General features: G+C 39.6%; 1 protein-coding gene across 2 annotated transcripts in view; it reads left to right on the forward strand.

Annotated features, from left to right (window-relative positions):
* LOC128688629 (endothelin-converting enzyme homolog) overlaps positions 1-25911 on the forward strand; it is a 542574-nt gene extending 516663 nt beyond the window's left edge. For both annotated transcript variants that reach the window (XM_053776540.2, XM_053776541.2), the window contains exons 16-20: positions 1325-1376; positions 6358-6425; positions 10002-10132; positions 21159-21320; positions 25725-25911. In XM_053776540.2, the coding sequence (XP_053632515.2) occupies positions 1325-1376; positions 6358-6425; positions 10002-10132; positions 21159-21320; positions 25725-25901 (590 nt within the window). In that variant the 3' untranslated portion in view covers positions 25902-25911. The remainder of the gene's footprint in view (positions 1-1324; positions 1377-6357; positions 6426-10001; positions 10133-21158; positions 21321-25724) is intronic.
* The last annotated feature ends 1242 nt before the right edge of the window (positions 25912-27153 follow it).

A 27153-nucleotide genomic window follows, 5' to 3' on the forward strand; every position in this document is an offset into this window, starting at 1 on the left:
AGTAAGATGTAAATACTCACACACCAGAAAGTGTTATAATATTTTATAAGAGGGGATGGTGTTTTGTTAAGGATTTTAGGTATTTTCACCCAGAAATCTGCAAATCATCACTTCTGACCCAAAAATGCTATGACCTAAGCTGCCCAAAATTCCATGTGAGAAAAATACAATAAAAATTTTGTGTTAATAAAATAAGTGCATGGTAAGCACAAATGACTTTCTAGGCATCAAGAAATGATCTTAAAGAAGAAAAACAACAACTGCTACAGAGATATATGGCAGTGAAACACCAAAGTAGTCTTTCATACAGCACAAGCAACCCTACAACAGCTTGCAGTACAACCAGTACTGGACAGAATAGTAGTATGTTCACCAAGTGCCTTATTATAAAAAGGTAAAGTACCAGAGGTACTAAAAGAGCCCAGTAACCCAAACATACAAAATGGCAAATCCACTTTCCTTTTGTCAACATTCAGTCATTAAAAATAATGTCTGATGGCCTATCATTTTGAGTATACAATAAAGCAAATGCTGTGAAGGCCAAAAATTGACAGGTTGGGTAATGAGAACTGTTCACATCACTGGTGCCCTCTAGTTTAGAATATAATTCAATGTTGATATGGAAAAATTACAGAAATTGTTCACTGTCTTCATAGAGCTAATAGAGCATTAAAACTACATGGAATGCCTTGAAATACATGAAATGTACAGTATTTTCTCGAGTGAAAAGGGGAGAGATACCTGGTAATATATATAAGGAAGGTACTTGAAGTCCTAGTATAAAATAGACCCAGTGAAAAGTAGGGCCATATGCACAATAAAAGAACATTGTCAATACCAGTCCAAGACTATTCAACCTGCTACCAGCAGTTACTGGAAACATTGCCATAACTAGTGTAGATATTTTCAAAGAGGACACTGTGTCACTGCCTTCACCAGGTACCAGATCAACCAGGCTGTGATGGACATGTGAGCAATTTCGCCCAACAGCAGCAACCAGGTTGAAAAGGCAGTCAGCAGAAGATGCTGGGCCCAGGCCTGGCTTAGAGAGTAAAAAACAAACACTAAACCGGTCACGTGTATGTCACACTTGTGTGTTATACTTTGGTACTTGTAAAAAAGAAATTATAAGTACAAAAGCTTGGATAGTCTGAACTTATAATACAAATTAAAAGTTTTGCTTACAGTTAATTTGTAATTCAGTACTAAATATACTTTTGGTTGAATGTATGAAAATAAGAGTATTTGTCATAATGTGTGGATTGGCAGGCTGGCAAATTAGCCCTAATAATTTTAACTAAAATCACTTTCCATCCCCCAATAGTCTTGCCACTTGGGATCTTACGAGAGCCTTTCTACAACCCAGGATATCCCATGTAAGACTATACTCCCATTATCATATAAAATGAAATCACACATGCCTTTCTTAGGGACTACAAATTCTTTCTTTTGATTGTTTAATGTAAAGCAATAAATTTAAGATTACTGTACTTCAGTGTAAGACAGAGTATAAAATATTAAAATCCATTTACAATTTTTTCCTGTTTCAAGTTATGTATGTTATTGAACTTCCAGCAGGACATCTTTTGTGTACAGTAATGCACATCATTAAAGCAGGCAGTAATAAAATATAAAATGCTTTGTATACCATTAACCCAACAGTTTTAAGTATTTGTAGTAAATCCTGAATTTAACGGGCTTGGGAAGTATGGGCCAGAATCCACCAAGTCAGTTAATTTAGAAACCGTGGACAAAGTCCATTGGTTACTGAATTGTCTGTTGTTGTTAATATTACAACACAGTCCCCTCTATTAATCCATTAAATCAAGGGTTTACTGTCTTAATAGTTATTGTGATTCACAAGTTACTGTACATTAAAAAATGTTCACTATTTATTACTTGTCAAAATATTTGCATTTAATCTATACTTCTATCCACATCCTTGATGCTTTTGTTTACTTATTAACCCTTTTAGGGTCTAGACCCCTGACCTTAAACTTGCTTTCAGGGGTGAAGAATTTAAAAAAAATAAATGGAATGATAGAGAATCTTCTTCTAAAGATAGTGCAACCAAAAGTATGAAATTTCATAGAAAACTTACGAAATTATGCTCTCGCAAAGTTGGTAGGTTAAGCAATATTTATACATCGGCAATTTTTCCCAACTTGCACCCTATTTTTGGCTAATTCTATTGTTTCGGTTAACCAAACTCATAGCTATTTCACTAGTATTCCTTCTATCGATTGGGCACAAGAAACCTCCCATTTACTTATTTCAACTACCCAGTAAAGTGATCAGAAATCGGTAATTTGGCCAGTTTCACACATAATTCAAAAATAGCCAGTTTAAAAACTGGATCCAGAATAAACAATGTAGACATTCCTGGCACTAAAAAAAAAACCTTTTCTGTTCATTAGTGACGTCTCCAGGCCCCTATTATATTACACTTGCTCCATTTTGAATTTTTATTCACACAAAAAATAGAAGATTTACTGTTATGCAGACTACTGCATTATTGTTATAATTGTACAAGTAATGTCAATGCATTCCTAAATGTATATTAGCCTGGCCAGTTCGATGCATATTGGACAAGTGTGTACTCTAGAATATTTGCAAAAATCTAACATTTCTGCTACTTTGAGCCCAATTTCAGGCTACTTTCGTTCCCAAGACCAATCAAAATCATCCCTATTTCTGTAATATACCTTCCATTCTATCAAATAAGACCGAGAAACCAAGAATACAATTATAAAAACCATGCAAAAATACACCCCAAAGACAACGTTTTAAACCAAAAACACGGTTGCAGTTATTTCTTATTTTGCACTGCATGCTGCAGGATTTTTTTTTATGTGGTGCACACGTATCGCAGACTCATTCTCTCGTATCTAGTCCCAGATTTACTGCTCACAGCTTATCTGAATGAGCTGAGCTCATGGCGTTGTACTACGGGACCAACATTGGCTTCAAAGATGTTATATAACAGGACTGACACCAAAAGGGTTAATAAGCTTAAAGAAGAGCTGAATTATCTGGCAAAAAGCTTAGCTGGTTTGGTCTCCACAGCTAATCTAGTAAAGCATCTGACCACTTGCTTGTATGAATTGGAAAATGTGGATGTGTGAAAAGCAAGACAATACAGCACAAGCTTTGTTAAACAAGAGGGGATTTACAAAACTAAATCATATACAGAACTAATTGCATTATCCAGTAGGTCCCCACCTTGTATAATTCATAAGTTAGCTGTTTAGAACTTGGAGCCTATTTTTCCATAGACACTGATGTTATAATCAGAGATGCATTCCAAAGCCTTAATATTATGTAGCTTTATTTTCAGTACAGCATAAATCTGGGATGGAAAGAAGGGGTAGAGGCATGGCAGAACAACATTTAGTGGGCCTGTTGCTGCTGTCATTTATTGACAGCAGCAACAGGCCCACTTGTTCAGGCCCAATGAACAATTGAAAATTAAATTTTAACATTTCAGTAAGATACATGTATATGATTGATCATATGACTGCTGCTGGCCTGCTACAAGCATGTTGTCGTATAAATTGATTTTTCAAAAATGAATGTTGAACACAATGCGAGACCAACTTAAAAAGTTGTGTTCTGATATCAGAATTAAAATCAAACATTACAGACAGGGACATGACTCATGAAAGCTTAAGCAACAAATGGTTAATAATTTGGGGGCCCTTTAGTAGTCAGGGGCCCTAAGTGGCCTCTTGATCCTATTATCAATAAATCTGCCACTGGGTAGGGGTCATCTCAGGAACGGTAGAAGGGAAAGGGTAAAGGAGGTTTCAGGAGCTAGGGCTTGAGTATCTAGTAGGTTTGTGTGATATTTAATGAGATACTGTATCATTAATAAACAGCAAAGGAGAGTGAAAAATGTTTTACTGTAATGTTTGCTAACAGCCACAGCACCATTTTCCACTACTGCATCCTCCACCTTTTATAGCCATAAGTACTCCCTGAAGTCAAGAGGAGCAAGTCGATCTAGAACTTGAAATTTTATACAAAATCTTGATGTCAAAATTCCCTGAGTAAATTCCAAACTAATTCAGATATCCAGTTATTAGACATTTTAACCCTTTGACTGTCGCAGGCTCCTTTCTGAAACTGTCATTCTATGTAGATAAATTTTTGGAAAAAAAAAATTATTTTATGAAATGATAGAGAATCTTTTCCCGATGGTAATGACACCAAAAGTACGAAATTTGGTCGAAAACTCGCGGAATTACGCTCCCGCGACATTAGCGGTCTCGGCGACATATACGCATCGGCGATTTTGCCGACTTTGAGCCCTATTTTTGCCAAGTCTGTTGTTCCAGTTGACCAAACTCATAGCTATTTCTTTAGAACTTTATTTTATCTATCAATTGCATACAAGAAACCACCCATTTACCGATTTGAACTACCCAATAAAGTGGTCAGAAATTGGCAATTTGGCCAATTTGAAGCAAACTAAAAAAGATCCCAATTTCCAAATAGGGTCCAGAATAAACCATGTAGACATTCTGGGCACTAAAATAACACATCCTCTGTTCATTAGTCATGTCTCTAGGCCTCTCTTATATTACTATTGCTTTCTATTTTGATTTTTTATTCATACAAAAAATAAAACATTTACTGTTATGCAGACTGCTGCATTATTTTAAAAATGGTATAAATAATATCAGTGCACTAGTGAAAGAATATTAGTCTTCCCAGTTGATGTGTATTGGACGTGTGGTGTGATTTGCTTACTCCAGAACATTGGTAAAAATCGAACATTTTCGCTATTTTGAGCTCAATTTCAAGGTCGTTTTCATCGTGAAACTAATCAAAATCATCTGTATTTCTGTAATATGTTTTCCATTTTATCACCTGAGACCATGAAAACGAGAATACAACGATAAATACTATACGAAAATACACCTCAAAGTCGGCGTTTCAATCCAAAAAAAAAAGTCAATTTTTTTTTCTCATTATGCACTGCATGCTGCAGGATTTTTTTTATATGGTGCACACTGACCACACAGACCCATTCTCTCACATGTGGGCCTACCAGCTTTCTCCCGCTTGATTTGAAGCTGCTAGAATTTACGTGTATAAATACGTCCGAAACAGTGGCACGTAAGACGTATATATACGACCCAAGCAGTCAAAGGGTTAAATAATGTACATAAATCAAGGCACTTGTTTAAGTATGTTCAGTAATACTGCAAATCCAGTAAGAGAAAAAGTTGTTTTGCAGGTTGTGAATGATAAAAATTTAAAAAAAAAAATTGTAGGTATAACTTAAACATTGCTTGCACAGTACCATGGAAGTATAACAGCCAATGTTGTGTGTATAACTGTGGGTGGAACACGTTGAGGGACTCATTACTCATGCATTATATCATAGTTCTGAATAAAGTAACTAGGCAATTTAAATTTTCAGAGTGAAATTACTTATGTTGGATTATATTACTTGTATGGTTACTATGGTATTTAGTACATTCAACAAAACATTTGTTCATATACCGTATGGCAAGCCTCATATAATAATACAAGTTGGTTCTTGAAAAACAGCTTTAAAATTTTTAACACACTAAGCCATCTCTCACTGAGGTAGTGACCCTAAAAAGACGAAACACTCATCATCACTCAAGCTATCAATCTTGTCAGAGGCATGCCAATGTTACAACTAAGATGCCCCTCCAAACTGCAGTATCCCCACCTATTCATCAGTGTGCAGGCACTGTACCTCCCACCTCCAGGACTCAAATCTAGCTAACCAGTGAAAAATATTTGACCCCAAAAAAATACTGAATTTGCTACCTTGCATAATAGATAGTGAACATGGTATAATATAGTAGATATAAAACTGAAAATATGTCTGGAGAATGCATGTCAAGACTTTATAGTGAATTTTTTTTTTTTTTTTGAGTGACCTTAAAACTTTGTTTAGGTGTATTGATGTGGGGAATAATACATTGTCAGAAATTCAAATATACATTGATAAATTGAGGCTTGCTTGTATTGCTAAAAATCCAATTTATTACCACAATTGTGTGTGTACCTTATTGCAAGGTACTCTTCCAGAGGCATAACAATTTTTTTTATACTGTACAGCAGTATATAAAAATTCAGTAAGTGATTCTTCCCTATAGAAAAATTTGCATGGCATCAATCACATTGAACATAAACTCCATTCAATAATGAACCTTTGTCCATAAAAGCATTAATCTATTAATCAATAAAAAAAAAAGCTTTTCTCACAATGTGGTACAGTACATTTTGAAGGTGAGAGTGAGAGCTTCAGAGAGAGAACCAGATGTAAATAATAAACTGTAATACTTATAATGACTTACCTTGTTTCTTGATCAGGTACTTGAACTATGGAAGTCTCGGGGTGGTGGTTGGGCACGAGCTGGTTCATGGCTTCGACAATCACGGTCAGTCTCGGCAAATTTCTAATTTATTAGGTATTTACTGATCCTAACGGACTGCTAATTAATTGTTTTCTGTCTAAATGTGTAAAATATATGTACAGTACTTTCAGATTTTCATGTCAGTATGCCTTATTATATGGCTGTGTGGAACGAAATATAAATGGAATCATTGACGAATAAAGTTTGTTTATATGACTCACGAAATCGTAATGACACGATCACAAACAAACCATACCACGGGTGGGGTCTGAACCCACGGTCAGAGAGTCTCAAAACTCCAGACGGTCTGGAGTTTTGAGACTCTTTGACCACAGGTTCAAACCTCACCAGTGGTATGGTTTGTTTACATGAGCAGTTTAGTTGTGTGAAATCAATAGGCGAGGACCACAGGCTGTGGAATGGTGTGAAGATTGTAAAATGGCCAATGAGAGACATTGGTATGTCACTGGAAGCTTGTCAAGTGACCTCAAGCTTAGTGAGGCTGTCATCACAAATGCTTATTTAACCCTTTCAGAGTCCAGACCCCTGATCACACACTTGTTCTCAGGGTCAGTAAATTTTCAAAAGAAATTTTTTTTCTTCTTATAGATTAAATTAAATCCTAATAGATATACAGTGGTAGAGTATATGGAAATTATCACAAGCCTGCAAGTTAAGAGTAGTGATTGTGAGGTGTGAAAGGAAGGAATACCAGAAAGAAATGCAGCAGGTGCTTTGACAAAGATAGATTCAAATCATTGGAGTGAGATAGTGGGGAAAGAAGGAGCCAAAAAATTATAGAATGAAGATAGAGGGAAAGATAGAAATGAAAATTGTAGAACTGAAGAGAATTTAAAATTTAGAGTTTTTAAGAAAGCATTAAAAATCTGTAAAGGGGGAGATTTATTCAAGAAAGAAATGCAGAAGACAGAGGACAAATTGATGAAGGGTTGCAAACATTTAAGTTTAACTTCAAGAAGAGCCAGAGAAATGGTAAGATATGCGATGGGCTGATCAAACGTCAAGAGAGGACGACAACTGTTACATTGATAAAGGAACAAAGTTAGTTATCCTCAAATCTGATACAGGAAGAGGAGGCAGTGTTTCAGGCAGCAAAACAGTGCCAGAGAACATTGCACATTCATTAACTAGTCTTTTGCTATGGGTATTTTGTAGGAGCTTAAGCCCTAAGTAAGCTACTTTCACAGATGTAAAGACAGCCAGAAAACAGCCACTGTTGCACCTAGCAATAAGTAGGTACCTGGGTGTTAGCCAACTGGTGTGGGTTGCATTCTAGGGACAAAATTAACCTAATTTTCCCAAAATTCTCTGCATAACCTGGGGCTTTTTATATATCATGTCATTGATGTCGGCTAGATCTGTATAAGTTGTACTATGTACTTGTGGAAATAAAGATTATGATTATTTTTGTCATTAAAAATACAGTTGTGTGTAGTGCTCCCCAACATCCAGCTTCATGCCTGATAATTCTCTAAGTTTTGCATTAAATTTTGCATTTTTGGTGCCATTACCTTTAGAAAGAGATTCTGTCATATTAAAAATTTTATTTTTAAATTGTGCCATTGATGGGACTTAGTTTTGAAGGCTGCAGCAGTGAAGGGGGTTAATTAAGCTCAATATCACCAAACTAGTTCCAGAGCTGACTTAAAGGAGATAAAGAGAATGTCAGTAAAAGACAGAAGACATAGGAAAGCCATGATTTTGGTGTTCCATTTAGACATGGGTATTAACAAGATACTCTGCACAGTACATGAATTCAAGAGTACTGTATACAGTGGACCCCCGGTTAACGATTTTAATCCGTGCAAGAGGGGTAATTGTTATGCGAAATAATCGTTATGTGAATGAATTTTCCCCATAAGAAATAATGGAAATCAAATTAATCCGTGCAAGACACCCAAAAGTATGAAAAAAAAATTTTTTTACCACATGAAATGTTAATTTTAATACACACAAACTGAAAAAGGCATGCACACTTACATGACACTTACTTTTATTGAAGATCTGGTGATGATTGATGGGATGGGAGGAGGGGAGAGCATTATCTTCTTACTGTTTAGAAGGGGAATCCCCTTCCATTAGGACTTGAGGTAGCAAGTCCTTTTCCGGGGTTACTTCCCTTCTTCTTTTAATGCCACTAGGACCAGCTTGAGAGTCACTGAACCTCTGTCGCACAACAAATCTGTCCATAGAGCTCTGTACCTCCCGTTCCTTTACGATTTGTCTAAAATGGGCCACAACATTGTCATTGAAATAGTCACCAGCACGGCTTGCAACAGCTGTGTCAGGGTGATTTTCATCCATAAAGGTTTGCAGTTCAACCCACTGTGCACACATTTCCTTAATTTTTGAAGTAGGCACAATGGATTCCACAACTGGCATAGGCTTCTCAGGGTTAGCCCCAAACCCTTCAAAATCTTTCTTAATTTCCATACTAATTCTCACCCTTTTTACCACAGGGTTGGCACTAGAAGCTTTCTTGGGGCCCATGGTCACTTATTTTCCACAAACAGCACCGAAAACACTGTAATAATACGAAATATTCCGAGTGTATGCTTGGATGTTACCGCGGAGGCTGGCTGGTAAACAATGGGACGGGCGGCACATGTGAGGCTGGCTGAGGGCACATTGGACGCGTCTCGGACGAAAATCGGTGAGCGGGTTTTTAATCGGTATGCGCGGCAAAAATTTTGCGATAAAAGTAAGCGGTATGCGGAAAAATCGCTATGTGATGCCATCGTTATGCGGGGGTCCACTGTACATGGATTCAAGTGTATTCTGTACATGAATTCAAGAGTGCATATAATAATAAGAGATCAAGAAGGTAGAAATCCAATTCATCAGTCAGTTGAAGGTTGAGAAGAAGGACCCAGGAGCTGTAACTCATTCCTCACAAGTACACAGCTTTGTACGTGCACACACTTACATGGTATAGGTTGACCATCACTAATCCGGCATCATTGGGACCTGTAGGGTGCCAGATTAATGATTTTGTCAGATGACAGAGTGGTTGTTAAAATACACTTCACCCAACAGCTAACCACCTCATCCTATCTTCAAAATACCCCATAAATCAGTACAAGTTGGTTAATAAAGTTAATCAACTTGACATGCACAAGAAAGTTCATCACTGCTGTTTCCAAAGTGAAGAGCTGAGATATACAACTAAGCATATGTACATGTCTTAAGGTGAAAGGCTGTCAGGATTTCCATCTTCTTCATCTTGGAAGGTAACTGAGATATCAGGAACCTATGATTGTGGCAGCCACCCAACAGTAGCACCAGGTTGGTGCGGCGACCTAGGAAATTTGAAATTACACTAGCAGAAATTAATGCCCGATTAGTGATGGAACCGGATTAGTGATTGCCAAATCAGTGATGGCTGACCTGTACCATGTAAGGGATGCAAGGGTGACTTGAGAACCTACTTACTGTGTGCTTGTGGGAGAGACGTGTGATAAAAGCATTGATGTGATAAGTCTTGAGTGTGTGTACTCGCCTAATTGTGGTTGTGTGTGTGTGTGTATACAGTATATCACATCTTTCCACACTACTCGGCTTCATTTCTGTCATTCCCAGGTAAACGATATGACAAGCATGGGAATGTGTCACAGTGGTGGAGTGAGGAGATGGCTGAACAGTTCACTGAGAGGGCTGCCTGCTTCGTTGAACAGTACAGCCAGTACCCTATCGAGATGGTGGGCAAGAATGTGAGTGCTGAGTTAATCTTTGTTTGTTGTGCACATAGTCTACTGTCATAGACTTTTAAAGTGTTAATTTGTGACTAGCAGTGGCATCATTTTCATTATTATTAAAGATTAAAAGATTAAATTAAAGATTTTATTTCTTTGCAAAAGTTACAGTGTGTCATTACAATTTTCATTTGTTAAGTACAAAGAAAGCCACTATCATGCTGGGGGGCATTTCTGGCAAACTAATTCTAGTATAGTGGTACCCCAAGTTTCAGCCATAATTCATTCCAGAAGGCTGTTCAAGTGCCATTACCGAACGAATTTGTTCCCATAAGGAATAATGTAAATTAGATTAGCCCATTTCAGACCTCCCAAAAATACACTTACAAAAGCACTTACTATAATCTTTCTTTCTTTCAACACACCGGCCGTATCCCACCGAGGCGGGGTGGCCCAAAAGGAAAAACGAAAGTTTCTCCTTTTACATTTAGTAATATATACAGGAGAAGAGGTTACTAGCCCCTTGCTCCCGGCATTTTAGTCGCCTCTTACAACACGCATGGCTTACGGAGGAAGAATTCTGTTCCACTTCCCCATGGAGATAAGAGGAAATAAACAAGAATAAGAACTAGAAAGAAAATAGAAGAAAACCCAGATGGGTGTGTATATATGTGCTTGTACATGTATGTGTAGTGTGACCTAAGTGTAAGTAGAAGTAGCAAGACGTACCTGAAATCTTGCATGTTCATGAGACAGAAAAAAGGACACCAGCAATCCTACCATCATGTAAAACAATTACAGGCTTTCGTTTTACACTCACTTGGCAGGACGGTAGTACCTCCCTGGGCGGTTGCTGTCTACCAACCTACTACCTATACTTACTATAATACACTTACATAATGTTTGAGCTGGGAGCTGTACGAAACTTGGGGTACCACTGTATACATCCTAGTACATAATAGGAGAATGACAACAGTTATTTTTCTTCATGCTCAAGCAAAGCAGTGATGTTTAAATTTGCTGTTGTAAATGAGAGTAATGTGATTTAAATATTTGCTCTGGGAATTACTTAATTGTGATTTAAATTTCAATTCTAGGAACAATTGCACTGATATATGTAACAGTGTTATTTGAGACTGTCATGAATTTGATATTTCGGAACCTAAATCTTGTATGAAAACAACTAGTTTGTGATATATCTCCAGAATTTAGAAAGTACATACCTAAAATATGCAGGGGTTTCATTATATGGATATAATTTAATCCCAATCTAACTAAAAGATGCCATAAAAATTTACTCAGGGTATCTAACAAATTCCTGTTAATTCAGTAGTCCTGTTAATTCTGTATTACACCTCAGACATTCTGTGTAAAGCATGTCATTCAATAAAGATAACTGTAGCAGTAGTTTGTTTTTTAATGTTTTATGACTTGTCAGTACAGTGATTGTTGTACAACTTCATTTGTCTCCTAATCAACATTTCTGATACTATACCAGTGTAGACTAGTAATCTTGTGTGCAGTTTTGTTTTTCAAATTGTGATTTGTGCAACTCTTGTGTTAGAATAGACTATTAATGTATGATAGAATATACTACATTATGCAAGATTACATTATTAAATGAAGTTATATTTGACATGTTCAGCTACTGGGTCGCTAAATCTCGCAATACACAGAAGCTCAAGTGACGAGGGTATTTCAGTCAGGTGACTGATGGGTGAGCAGGGAACTTTACACAGCACTATCTGTTGGTACTTTTGAAATAATTGTGTTGCTTTTCATTGCTTTTTCCTTCACAGAGCTGAACTTACTAAAAGCAGAGACTTTATTACATCTACATTATTTGTGATTGCCAAAATTTAGAGGTTTATCTTCACTTTCCTCCATAGACAAATTGGCCAGCAACCCTGAAAATAAAGATTCAAATAAAACCAAATTATTCAGATTAAAGTAAAAAAAAAAGCAAGGAAAACATTCAAAACACGAAAACCAAATGTACGACCAATGGTTTTTTTTCTCTTTTCCATGGTTGGACACTACCGAATCATTGGACATAAGTTTTGAAAAGCCTGCCGTGAGGCCAATCATAACCACTAATTCTCTAAAGTTGGTGCTGGTAAGTTTTAAAAAAATTTCATTTTAAAGCAAGACATTTTTAAAGCTAGCATTACCCTGAAGTTACATAAACAGCTTATGCATACACGCTAGGATTTGGCAATTCACAAACTTCTGTACAGTACTGTACAGGCATACCTCAGTATAAATTGCCTTATTCCTCATAGAACTGGCAGGGGAGAGGGGTAACTTTTCCTGCCCTGCATTTATCCCTGTTACTCCATTTTGTGGTATTATGTTCAGGGTGTAAATATTAAATGTATGATTCTTGACCGATCTTTACCTAACAGGTGTGAACTCTCGATGTAGTACATGCAAAAAAGGAACATACATAAAGTTTGGATACATATGGCAAAATACTAAGAGAAAAATTATGTTTACAATTCAGCCTAAAGAAAATCATAAATCATAAATAGTTCTTGACTAATCTCTACCCAAGAATTAGGAGTTAGCTATATGAACTTATGTATGTATGTATGTATGTATGTATATCTATATATAATATGGAAGTAACTAGGTAGTAGGTTGGTAGACAGCAACCGCCCAGGGAGGTACTACCGTCCTGCCAAGCGAGTGTAAAATGAAAGCCTGTAATCATTTTACATGATGGTAGGATTGCTGGTGTCCTTTTTTTCTGTCTCATAAGCATGCAAGATTTCAGGTACGTCTTGCTACTTCTACTTACACTTAGGTCACACTACATATACATGTACAAGCATATATATACACACCCCTTTGAGTTTTCTTCTATTTACTTTCTAGTTCTTGTTCTTGTTTATTTCCTCTTACCTCCATGGGGTAGTGGAACAGAATTCTTCCTCCGTAAGTCATGCATGTTGTAAGAGGCGACTAAAATGCAAGGAGCAAGGGGCTAGTAACCCCTTCTCCTGTATATATTACTAAATGTCAAAGGAGAAACTTTTGTTTTTCCTTTTGGGCCACCCCACCTCGGTGGGATTCGGCTGGTGTGTTGAAAGAAAGAAATATGGATGTGTGTGTGTGTGTGTGTGTGTGTGTGTGTGTGTGTGTGTGTGTGTGTGTGTGTGTGTGTGTGTGTGTGTGTGTCTGTGTTTGTGTGTGTGTGCACGTGTGTGTGCACGTGTGTGTGTGTGTGTGTGTGCACGTGTGTGTGTGTGTGTGTGCGTGTGTGCGTGTGCGTGTGCGTGTGCGTGTGCGTGTGCGTGTGTGTGTGTGTGTGTGTGTGTGTGTGTGTACTCACCTAATTGTGGTTGTAGGGGTCGAAACTCAGCTCATGGCCCCTCCTCTTCACTGACCGCTACTGGGTCCTCCCTCTCCCTGCTCCATGAGCTTATCACACCTCGTCTTGAAACTGTATGGTTCCTGCCTCCACTACATCACTTGCCAGACTGTTCCACTTCTTAACAATGCTGTGGCTGAAGAAATACTTCCTAACGTCCCTTTGACTCGTCTGAGTCTTCAACTTACAATTGTGACCCCTTGTTTCTGTGTCCCATCTCTGGAACATCCTGTCTCTGTCCACCTTGTCTATTCCACACAGTATTTTGTATGTCGTTATCATGTCATCCCTGACCCTCCTGTCCTCCAGTGTCGTCTGGCTGATTTCCCTCAACCTTTCTTCATAGGACATTCCCCTTAGCTCTGGAACTATCCTTGTTGCAAACTTTTGCACTTTCTCTAATTTCTTGACGTGCTTGACCAGGTGTGGGTTCTAAGCTGGTCCTGCAATACTCCAGTATGGGCCTGACGTACACGGTGTACAGTATCTTGAACGATTCCTTACTGAGGTATTGGAACGCTATTCTCAGGTTTGCCAGGTGCCCATATGCCGCAGCAGTTATCTGGTTAATGTGTGCTTCCAGTGACGTGCTTGGTATTATACTTACCCCTAGATCTTTCTCCTTGAGTGAGGTTTGCCTATACTTTGTCTGCGGTCTTCTTTGCCCTTCCCCAATCTTCGTGACTTTGCGTTTGGCGGGGTTAAATTCTAGGAGCCAGTTGCTGGACCAAATGTCCAGAATGTCCAGGTCTCTCTCTGATTTGCATCTGATTTAATTCTCCTCATTAACTTCACATCATCTGAAAACAGGGACACTTCTGAGTCTATCCCTTCCATCATGTCATTCACATATACCAAGAATAGCACTGGTCCCAGGACTGACCCCTGTGGGACCATGCTCATCACAGGCACCCACTGTGATACCTCATCACGTACCATGATTCGCTGTTGTCTCCCTGTCTGGTATTCTCTCATCCATTGCAGTGCCCTTCCTGTTATACGTGCCTGATCCTCTGGCTTCTGCACTAATCTCTTGTGAGGAACTGTGTCAAAGGCCTTCTTGCAGTCCAAGAAAATGCAACCAACCCACCCCCTCCCTCTCATAGTCTTACTTCAGTTACCTTGTCATAAAACTCCAGTAGGTTTGTGACACAGGATTTGCCTTCCATGAATCTGTGCTGGCTGTCATTTATAACCTTGTTCCATTCCAGGTGCTCCACCACTCTCCTGATAATCTTCTCCATGACTTTGCATACTATACATGCCAGTGACACTGGTCTATAGTTTAGTGCTTCGTTTCTGTCTTCTTTCTTAAAGGTGGGGACAACATTTGCCGTCTTCCATACCTCAGGTAGTTGCCCAGTTTTAAGGGATGTGTTGAAGATTGTGGTTAGTGGCACATACAGTGTGTCTGTTCTCTCTTTAAGGATCCACAGAGAGATGTTATCCGGTCCCACTGCCTTTGAGGTGTCAAGGTCACTTAGGAGCTTTTACACATCCTCCTTGGTTGTGTGTATTTCATATAACACTTGTTGGTATATCCCTTGTTGGTGTACCCCTCTGTTTTGACTTCCCAGTGTCCCTTCTGCCTCCACTGTAAATGTTTCCTGAAATCTCGTGTTGAGCTCCTCGCATACTTCTTGGTTATTTCTTGTGACCTCCCCACCTTCTTTCCTCAGCCTGATTACTTGGTCCTTGACTGTTGTCTTCCTTCTGATGTGGCTGTAAAGCAGTTTCAGGTCAGACTTGACTTTCGATGCTATATTGTTTCGTACTACTGCTGGGCCTCTCTCCTTATCTGTGCATACTCGTTTCTGGCTCATCAACTAATCTCTTTATTTTCCTGTTTCATTTGCCGTCTGTACTTGTGTATGTGTGCATGCGTGTGCGCGTGTGTGTGCATATGCGTGCACATGCGTGCGTGTGTGTGTGCATGTGTGTGCATGTGTGCATGTGTGTGCGTGTGCATGTGTGTGTGTGCGCATGTGTGTGTGTGCATGTGTGTGCGTGCATGTGTGTGTGTGTGTGTGTGGGGGTGTAAAGGAAGGAAGTTGGAAGTGAACATAGATAAGAGTAAGGTGATGAGGGTATCATATGATTTAGATAAAGAAAAATTGGATATCAGATTGGAGGAAGGGAGTACGGAAGAAGTGAATGTGTTCAGATATTTGGGATTAGACTTGTCAGCAGATGGGTTTATGAAGGATGAGGTAAACCATAGAATTGATGATGGAAAAAAGTGGGTGATGCATTGAGGTATCTGTTGAGACAAAGAACATACCAGTGGAGGCAAAGCAGGGAATATATGAGAGTATAGTGGTACCAACACTTATATAGGTGTTATTTGCTGATGACTGCGCCCTCAATGCTGCTTCAGAAGCCGCCATGCAGCACAGTGTTGACAAGTTCTCTGACGCCTGCAACAACTTCAGGCTGACAATCAGTACAACGAAGACTGAAGTGATGCACCAGCCTGCTCCGGGAAACACATATGTTGACCCAAACATCACCATCAACGGGCAGCGACTGAACGCCGTAGACAAATTCACCTACCTCGGCAATACCCTTTCCAGAAACGTTGTCATCGATAATGAGGTGTATGCCAGACTTGCCAAAGCCAGTGCCACCTTCGGCAGGCTCCACAAGAATGTATGGAACCGAAGAGGCATCACCACAAGCACCAAGATCAAGGTGTACAAAGCCATAGTCCTCACCACACTTCTCTATGGCTGCAAAACCTGGACTGTCTACAAACGTCACACCAGAAAGTTGAACCACTTTCACACCACACGGCTCAGAAAAATTCTCGGCATCAAATGGCAAGATAAGATCCCAGACACAGAAGTGCTGACTACAGCTGGCCTGCCTAGCATCTACACCATCCTAATGCAGACACATCTTCACTGGGCAGGTCACGTTGCTCGCATGCCAGACCACCGGCTGCCAAAAAAAACTCTTGTTTGACGAACTGCAGCATGGAAAGCGCTCTCATGGAGGCCAAAAGAAGCGCTACAAGGACACCCTTAAGACTGCTCTGAAAGCTTTCAACATCAACCACACCATGTGGCAGCTTATAGCTCAGGACAGGAATGACTGGCGAGCAGTTGTCCAGAAAGGGGCAATATCCTGCGAGGCAAGCAGAATCTCACTAGCTGAGCAGCGCAGGCAGGCGAGGAAGACCAGAGCCATCAGGCCCCTCGATGCCGCCACCCTTCCCTGTCCACACTGCCAGAGAACGTTTCGTGCGCGGATTGGCCTGATAAGTCATCTGCGTACCCACCAACTTCGACCCCAGGATGACTAGATGGTCCTCGTCAAATCGACGGACAAACAACAACAACTGGTGTGAAGCATGGGTTGTGAACGTTGCAGCAAGAAGAATGCTGGAGGCAGTGGAGATGTCGTGTCTGAGGGCAATGTGTGGTGTAAATATTATGGAGAGAATTCATCGTGTGGAAATTAGGAAGAGGTGTGGGATTACTAAAAGTATTATTCAGAGGACTGAGAAGGGGTTCTTGAAGAGGTTCAGTCATTTAGAGAGGATGGAGCAAAATATTATGACTTGGAGAGTGTATAAATCTGTAATGGAGGGAAGGAGAGGTAGGGGTTGTCCTAGGAAAGGATGAAGGGAGGGGTAAAAGAGGTGTTGTGTGTAAGGGGCTTGGACGTACAGCAAACATGTGTGAGCATGTTAGATAGGAGTGGAGACGAATGGTTTTTAGGTCTTGATGAGCTGTTGGAGTGTGAGTAGGGAAATATTTTGTGATGGGATTCAGGGAAACCAGTTAGCTGGGCTTGTATCCTGGAGGTGGGAAGTACAATGCTTACACTTAAAATAAGGGGTTCGGGTTATTGGCTGTTTGGAGTGACATCTGAACTGTCATGTCTGCGTGCCTCTGCAAAGATAGGTTGAGGGAAATTGGCCTGACAACACTGGAGGACAGGAGGGATAGGGGAGACATGATAATGACATATAAAATACTGCATGGAATAGACAAGGTGGACAGAGACAAGATGTTCCAGAGAGGGGACACAGGAACAAGGGGTCACTTCTGGAAGTTGAAGACTCAGATGAGTCACAGGGATGTTAGGAAGCAGTTCTTCAGTCATAGAGTGGTCAGGAAGTGGAACAGTCTGGCGAGCGATGTAGTGGAGGCAGGAACCATACATAGCTTTAAGACGAGGTATGATAAAGCTCATGGAGCAGGGAGAGAGAGGACCTAGTAGCTTTCAGTGAAGAGGCGGGGCCAGGAGTTGAGTCTCTACCCCTGCAACTACAATTAGATGAGTACAATTAGGTGAGTACACCCATACCCATCTCAACCAAATAAACATTCACAAGGTATGAAAGTATTTGGTGGAAAAACTAGTGGAGGAAAATGTGATACTGGGATAACACTAGGTTGCTCTCTCATATCCGACCTCTTTCACCTGTTTTTAAAGCTACCCAAGGTGTAGCTGCAGTGACTACTAGGCAGTGTTCAAGTTGTATTTTCCTAATTATTATTATTATCACACTGGCCGATTCCCACCAAGGCAGGGTGGCCCGAAAAAGAAAAACTTTCACCATCATTTACTCCATCACTGTCTTGCCAGAAGGGTGCTTTACACTACAGTTTTTAAACTGCAACATTAACACCCCTCCTTCAGAGTGCAGGCACCGTACTTCCCATCTCCAGGACTCAAGTCCGGCCTGCCGGTTTCCCTGAACCCCTTCATAAATGTTACTTTGCTCACACTCCAACAGCACGTCAAGTATTAAAAACCATTTGTCTCCATTCACTCCTATCAAACACGCTCATGCATACCTGCTGGAAGTCCAAGCCCCTCGCACACAAAACCTCCTTTACCCCCTCTCTCCAACCTTTCCTAGGCCGACCCCTACCCCGCCTTCCTTCCACTACAGACTGATACACTCTTGAAGTCATTCTGTTTCGCTCCATTCTCTCTACATGTCCGAACCACCTCAACAACCCTTCCTCAGCCCTCTGGACAACAGTTTTGGTAATCCCGCACCTCCTCCTAACTTCCAAACTACGAATTCTCTGCATTATATTCACACCACACATTGCCCTCAGACATGACATCTCCACTGCCTCCAGCCTTCTCCTCGCTGCAACATTCATCACCCATGCTTCACACCCATATAAGAGCGTTGGTAAAACTATACTCTCATACATTCCCCTCTTTGCCTCCAAGGACAAAGTTCTTTGTCTCCACAGACTCCTAAGTGCACCACTCACTCTTTTCCCCTCATCAATTTATGATTCACCTCATCTTTCATAGACCCATCCGCTGACACGTCCACTCCCAAATATCTGAATACATTCACCTCCTCCATACTCTCTCCCTCCAATCTGATATTCAATCTTTCATCACCTAATCTTTTTGTTATCCTCATAACCTTACTCTTTCCTGTATTCACCTTTAATTTTCTTCTTTTGCACACCCTACCAAATTCATCCACCAATCTCTGCAACTTCTCTTCAGAATCTCCCAAGAGCACAGTGTCATCAGCAAAGAGCAGCTGTGACAACTCCCACTTTGTGTGTGATTCTTTATCTTTTAACTCCACGCCTCTTGTCAAGACCCTCGCATTTACTTCTCTTACAACCCCATCTATAAATATATTAAACAACCACGGTGACATCACACATCCTTGTCTAAGGCCTACTTTTACTGGGAAATAATTTCCCTCTTTCCTACATGCTCTAACTTGAGCCTCACTATCCTCGTAAAAACTCTTCACTGCTTTCAGTAACCTACCTCCTACACCATACACTTGCAACATCTGCCACATTGCCCCCCTATCTACCCTGTCATACGCCTTTTCCAAATCCATAAATGCCACAAAGACCTCTTTAGCCTTATCTAAATACTGTTCACTTATATGTTTCACTGTAAACACCTGGTCCACACACCCCCTACCTTTCCTAAAGCCTCCTTGTTCATCTGCTATCCTATTCTTCCTAAATCTTTTCTAAATCTAAATTTATCAAACTTGATTCCCTTATTTCTTTCCTGGTTAGATATCCTTCACACTTTATTTCTCTCTCTCCTACCTGTCTTTCCCTTGTCTTCCTCAGTCATATCTTCCCTCATTTTACACTTCACTAGAGTGCAGATTCAGAGATATCTGTCTCAATAGGAAAGAGATCTTATGCAGTGGCATAACTTTGTTCTATATCACTGATGTAATATTGTCAGGTCACTGCATGGAGAAGACCATGACCAGGACCCATCCTCAGCCTACCTGTTCCTGATGTAATATATACATCTAACTGAATTGTTTCCTTGTAAGTTTAACAAAACCTAAGATTAGAGGAGCTATTGCAGTGAGCTGGCTGTCCCCTGCTAGGCAGGTTCTGCTCACACCTAACCTCTTCCATTCATATATATTCTATGTTAACCAAACTTTCTTCACATCTCCCAACAAAGCCATGACTTTCAGCATGCTAACCTAATTTACGTATAGTGAGTGCTACATGCATGATGACACAAGGGAAAGGTTTTGAATCACTTGTAATCTGTTTTTAAATATAGACATTGTATTTTATTGAAACATTGGTTTCTCAAACTGTGTAATAACCCCATTAAAACCTCCTCCTTCCCCCCCTCCCCTGCCCACCCCAAAAATTTAGGATTTTCTGGTCACACCACTGAATGCGTGTCAAGTTATGCCAGCACTGTACAAAATACTTATTGCTCAGTACTGTGAAAATTTCTTGGCATTTTAAATAATGTAAAAATAAATAATGAAGATCTTGTAAGGCATCCTGATTATTATGAGTGGATCCTTAATGAAACCCCTGTATAATATAGTTTAATTATTATTTTACTGCCAAAAAAAAAAATTTTTAAGTTATACCTGTATTACATGATTTAAGCTTTAATTTTGAGAGCAACAATAACTTGTTTAAAATTATGGTACACTTGTTGAGATAAACAAACAAGTTTCACTCCTCCTGAAATTCTTATAGCAAAAAAATCACATTATAATGTTGCTACGCAGAACAGTAGTGAAACAAATTTAAATTATTAAATACTGTGAAATAAAAGAATTATTGATATCAAGTAAACATTGTTTCTTGTTGAAACTTGATTAAATACAGCACAGCAGTACTGTGTGTTGTTTATCATCTACTGGTGCTGTGGAACCAAGTACAAGTTATTTCTTAAGAAATTCGCTCCAATTTTTTGGAGATCATCAAGATTGTTGCTACTGACTTCTTTGTTTATTGAGAAATTGTAATAGGAAAATCTGCAGTTTTCTATCAGAACATATATGCTGTTTTTGTTTCACTGTATCAAGCACTGTGCACCTCATTCAAAATTACCTTTTCCATCTCTTTATCAAAATCTCTATTGAATATTTTAATAAGTATATGAGATATAAGAACAATGACTATATTTAAATATGTTAAATTGCAATTGCACCTTCTTTAATATTAATATTGAGACACAGTACATATATTGTTTGATTTACTGGTTGCAAGAATAATTTGTTAAAATACTGAATCTGTTTACTGTATGTGCAGATTAATCATTAAGATGATCAGATGCAAGAATAAACTACTTATAGAATATTGTATCTAATACATTTGCATTTTCTTAACTAGCTACATTGATGTCTTAACGTGTGTGATGATCTAGGATCCATCTCCTGGGCAGGTTGATGGCAATGAAACTCTCGGGGACAACATCTGTGACAATGCAGGCGTGCTTAATGCTTGGTTGGCTTACACCCGCTGGAGAGAGAGAAATGGAGAAGAGCCTTACCTACCTGGCATGAACTACACTGTCCCCCAAATATTTTTCATCACCTTTGCCCAGGTATGCAACTGCAATTTATGTCGCCTCATCCCAAGCATTCATCTACTCTGGCAAGACAGTGTTAATGTGAATGGTAGTGAAAGGGTTTCTTTTTCAGGTCATCCTACCTTAGTGGGAGATGGCCATTGTGTTTAAAAAAAAAAAAATCACATTTCTTCTCTGCAAACTATCATATCTAGAGTTGATCTTGCTCAATGAACATCATAACTTGTTCTTGATGTCAATCAGCCTATTTGTGGCTTTTGCTTTGATTGCTACCATGGATAAGAATGTAAGTTCTAGTAAGTTGTTGGAAACATCACTGTGACTTTTGTAACTACCTTGTAGGCTTGTTGGTTACTCCTGAGCATCAGTAATAAATAGTCACCTTTATGCTTGATTCATGTTTTTTTGCTTCTCCATTTCAGCATAACTAAAGTTATTATGAGCACATTTCTGAAACCTTGGAGATACAGTAATACCTCGGTACACGAACAGCTCCCAACTCGAACAATTCAGTATTCGAACACTTTGTTCAGTAAAAAATTGCTCTGTAGTAGGCTGTTTGCTCGGCACTCGACCAAACAGTGTGTGTCAGTCTCCCCGCAGCTGTCACTCAGTGCAAAGCTCTGCTGACCTTCCCTGTAAACTATTTTCTATTTCTTCACATTTTTTATATATTATTTGTATAAATAAGTCACCATGGGGCCTAAGAAGATTAGTGATAACAGCCAACCAAAAAGAAAATTGGTTAGTGACAATAGAGATGAAACATTTTTATTAATTATTCCTTTTGGAATAATTAATAACACAGAAAACTCAGCCCTCATGGAAACCTAAGTGCAACCACCAAGGGGGGCCATGCTCCACTGTTTGACAAACACTTATTTCACACCAGCCAAGGCATGTATCTACTTCGTATCAGCTAGACATGCATTTGTTTTGTGCTAATCTAGGGATGCATCTACTTTATCAGTACAGACTAAGATTCATTGTCATCATATTATCTCAGGAATGTACCAATTTTGACACACACACACACACACACACACACACATAGATGAGAGTTGGTAGGAAAATCAGTAAACGAAATGATGGACTACAGAACAACAAAATGCAAGGAGGCAGAGGAAAGGTTTTTTCCCAAGGGTAACAGAAATAATGGGAAAAACAGAATGAGCCGTTGGCTCACCCAAAGGTGTAGGGAGGCAAAAACTAAGTGCTCTAGAGAATGGAAAAAGTACAGAAGGCAAAGAACTCGAGAAAATAAAGATTAGTCGACGAGCCAGAAACAAGTATGCACAGATAAGGAGGGAGATCCAGCGGCAGTACGAAAACGACATAGCATCAAAAGTCAAGTCTGGCCCGAAACTCCTTTACAGCCACGTCAGGAGGAAGACAACAGTCAAGGACCAGGTAATCAGGCTGAGGAAAGAAGGTGGGGAGCTCATGAGAAATGACCAAGAAGTATGTGAGGAGCTCAATGTGAGATTTCAGGAAGTATTTACAGTGGAGGCTGAAGTGACACTGGGAAAACAAAACAGTGGGGTACACCAACAAGGGATATACCAACAAGTGTTGAATAAATTACACACAGCTGAGGAGGAGGTGAAGAAGCTCCTAAGTGACCTTGATATCTCAAAGGCGGTGGGACCAGACATCTCTCCATGGGTCCTTAGAGAGGGAGCAGAGACAGTGTGTGTGCCACTTACAAAATCATCAACACTTCCCTTGAAACTGGGCAACTTCCTGAAGTAAGGAAGATGGCAAATGTAGTCCCCATCTTTAAGAAAGGAGACAGAAATGAAGCACTAAACTATAGACCAGTGTCACTGATTCGTATAGTATGCAAAGTCATGGAGAAGATTATCAGGAGGAGAGTGGTGGAGCACCTGGAACGGAACAAGATTATAAACAACAGCCAGCACGGATTCGTGGAAGGCAAATCCTGTGTCACAAACCTACTAGAGTTTTATGAGAAGGTAACTGAAGTAAGAAATGAGAGGGAGAGGTGGATTGATTGCATTTTCTTGGACTGCAAGAAGGTCTTCGACACAATTCCTCACAAGAGATTAGTACAGAAGCTAGAGGATCAGGCACATATAACAGGAAGGGCACTGCAGTGGATCAGAGAATACCTAACAGGGAGGCAACAGCGGGTCATGGTCCATGATGAGGTATCACAGTGGGTGCCTGTGACGAGCAGGGTCCCACAGGGGTCAGTTCTGGGACCAGTGCAGTTCTTGGTATATGTGAACGACATGATGGAAGGGATAGACTCAGAAGTGTCCCTGTTTGCAGATGATGCAAAGTTAATGAGGAGAAATAAATCAGATGCGGACCAGACAGGTCTACAAAGAGACCTGGACAGGCTGGATGTGTGGTCCGGCAACTGTCTCCTAGAATTTAACCCCACCAAATGCAAAGTCATGAAGATCGGAGAAGGGCAAAGAAGACTGGAGACAGAGGGAGGCTAGGAGGCCAAAGGCTGCAAACCTCACTCAAGGAGAAAGATCTAGGAGTGAGTATAATACCGAGTACGTTGCCAGAAGCACACATTAAGCAGATAACTGCTGCGGCATATGGGCGCCTGGCAAACCTGAGAATAGCGTTCCGGTACCTCAGTAAGGAATCGTTCAAGACTTTATACACTGTGTACGTCAGGCCCATACTGGAGTACGCAGCACCAGTTTGGAACCCACACCTGGTCAAACACGTCAAGAAATTAGAAAAAGCGCAAAGGTTTGCAACAAAGCTAGTTCCAGAGCTAAAGGGAATGTCCTACGAAGAAAGGTTAAGGGAAATAGGCCTGACGACACTGGAGGACAGGAGGGTTAGGGGAGACATGATAACAACATACAAAATATTGCGAGGAATAGATAATGTGGACAGACAGGATGTTCCAGAGATGGGACACAGAAACAAAAGGGTCACAACTGGAAATTGAAGACTCAGATGAGTCAAAGGGATGTTGGGAAGTATTTCTTCAGTCAGAGTTGTCAGGAAGTGGAATAGTCTGGAAAGTGATGTAGTGGAAGCAGGAACCATACATAGCTTTAAGACGAGGTATGATAAAGCTCATGGAGCAGGGGGAGAGAGAGCCTAATAGCGATTAGTGAAGAGGCAAGGCCAGGAGCTGAGTCTCGACCCCTGCAACCACAAATAGGTGAGCACATGCACACGCACACACACATGCATGCACATCATGTGCACCTTAACAGATGCAAGGAGAGTCGAGACATTTTTTAATGTTTGGTCATCGAATAATTTTATACAGTCACACATTGCCTAACAACAAGGATGTGTTCTGAGAAATGAGTCGTTAGGTATTTTGTCGTTGTGCAAGTGGCATGGTATATTTACACAATCCTAGATGGTATAGCCTGCTACACACCTATGCTATATGGTTTGTTTTTTCATCATAGATTTGCATGTAAGCAGATAATGCACCATAAACATTCCTCTCTATTAATTAAAATCTTTCAGTGTTGGGGTTCATGTTTTTGAACTTTTAAAGCAGCTTGTTAAGGTCTGCTAAAGCTTCAGCTAAATCCTTCACTGTGAATTACCTTGAGAGTTCTTCTTTTCTTCTCCTTCAGGGGTCATTATGAGCAAAACATAAGATTAAGTCAAGCACAAGGGAAAATGATGCCATCAAAAGATGCGGTAAACATGAGATATATGAGACTGCTGCTGGCCTGACATGGCTTACTGTTTTACAGTAAACATTTTTTATGAGCTAAAAAGTACAGTACTGTATAGTAAATACATAAACCAGTTAACAGTTTTTTTATCATTATCAAGTATGTATTATGTACTGTACACAATTGTATGTGCTATACTTTTATACGACTGGCAGCGCAATAGGTTTGTTTACACCACTGTCGTATATGCAGTTTGTTGCTGACCGAAGCATTGTTATGTGGCACATAACTGTACATATTGTGAAATTTACTGAATAAATAATGATAAAGTAATCATGTGGACTGTCTAATGAGGTTAAATAATATAGGCTTCCAGTGCTTATATTAGTTTTTCACTTGTTAAGACTTGACTAGAAGTCTTGGTTGCTTATGGTAACATGAAAATATCTTAAGTAGTTTGAGTATGTCTCAGCATTGTACTTTTTAGAATTTTTTTTTTATTTACTCAGCACTAGTGTTTTAAAAGAAAAGAAAAAATGAAAAAGTTCAAAAATGTTTTATTAACATTATTTTCTTCAAATGCTAATGATGTAGATGGAATTAACTTACTACTATTTTCTGTATAAATTATGAAACAGTTAATATCTTCTTCTTATTTAATAATCAAACATTGCTATAATTTGACTCTCGCACTGAATACATGCACTTGCCAAAGCTAAATACATTCTTCACACTGAAATACCACAAACACGCTCCCACATCATCTCTTCATTTTTCTTAGATCTGGTGTGAGGTGGTGAGCAAGGAAGGCTACGAGAAATACAGCAAGGACATGCACAGCCCAGGAGTCTACAGAGCCAATGTTGTTGCCCAGAACTCCCAGTTTTTTGCCGATACTTGGGGCTGTCCTGTTGGCTCCCCTATGAACCCAGAGAAGAAGTGTCGCCTCTGGGTCTAGGTAGGGTGAGTCACTTGACGGTAAGTTGTTAATTAACAAACAACCTAATGTTAGCAACTCTGTATCAGTCACAGTGATGCAGCAAGTGGCTGGTTATACTGGTATTCAGTGGCATATTTTTGATCATCAACATAGTGTCAGCCTGCATAGTAATATGTCATCACATAGTGTCAGCTGGCACAGTAACATCTGTTGTCACAGTGTCAACTGCCACAGTAACATCTGTCATCATTGTATCACTTAGTGATATGTTATTAATCAATATTGTCTACCACCAACATATTGTCAACTAATTGCATATGTAAATTGGTAACAGTTTCACTCTGGGATAATTCTGCATCAGAGCATGTGAAAGAGTGCTGACTCTGTGCATGCATTGAGGTGCCCATCTTGGAAAGGACATTGCTAATATAAATGGAAAGACACACAGGATGCAAGAAATGTTTCATATGTTGATATTTAGAAAGGTGCTACCATCTGGTTTTGTAAACTATAAAAATGTCCAGAGCAAGAAGCATGTTCGGTAAGAAAAATAATAACTATGGTAGTTAAAGAGCGTCTGCAATAATACAAGGATTGTCTGGCAGATGTGAGTTGTAAATAAACATCAGTTACTATATCTTATTAAGAAATATACATACACACACATATTACATACTGTTATTAAACTCTGTATATATTGACATTAAAAAGAGACTTAATAAAAGCAACCCAGAAATTTGTTAGACAGCTAAGCTGGTCATTAGATTGGTGGAAGTTTTTTTTTTTTACACATCAGTGAAAAGAAACACTTCTCCCTTGCACAGTGATATACAGTAACTCAGCCCCACAAAATGGTGACACTAATCTCCTTACACAATAGTGTATAGAATGTAATTCACCCCCACAGCTGTGATATGAAGCAACCTTTCTAAACAATTACCTGAAGTTATCAACCTCACACACAGCTGTCAAGTAACATCTTTTTTCCTCATGCACTAGTGACATGACAAAATTTACACAACACTGATATGAACTACCCTCCCAACAAGACAGTGAGTGACAAGGAGGAGTCATCCCCACAATACTAACAAGACATAATCATCCCCATAACAGCAATGAGAAACAGTTTTCACCCCAGTGACAAGAGGTAATACTACTTCCTGCTTATTAGTGACAAGATAAAATCATCCCAAGAAAATGGTATTAAGAAGTAATTACTCTTAGACACTAGTGCCAAAAAAAAGTAATCCTCCCAGGACAAAAGTGCCAT

Source organism: Cherax quadricarinatus, chromosome 13 (genome assembly GCF_038502225.1).
Source record: "Cherax quadricarinatus isolate ZL_2023a chromosome 13, ASM3850222v1, whole genome shotgun sequence".
NCBI classification, from domain to species: Eukaryota; Metazoa; Arthropoda; class Malacostraca; order Decapoda; family Parastacidae; genus Cherax; species Cherax quadricarinatus.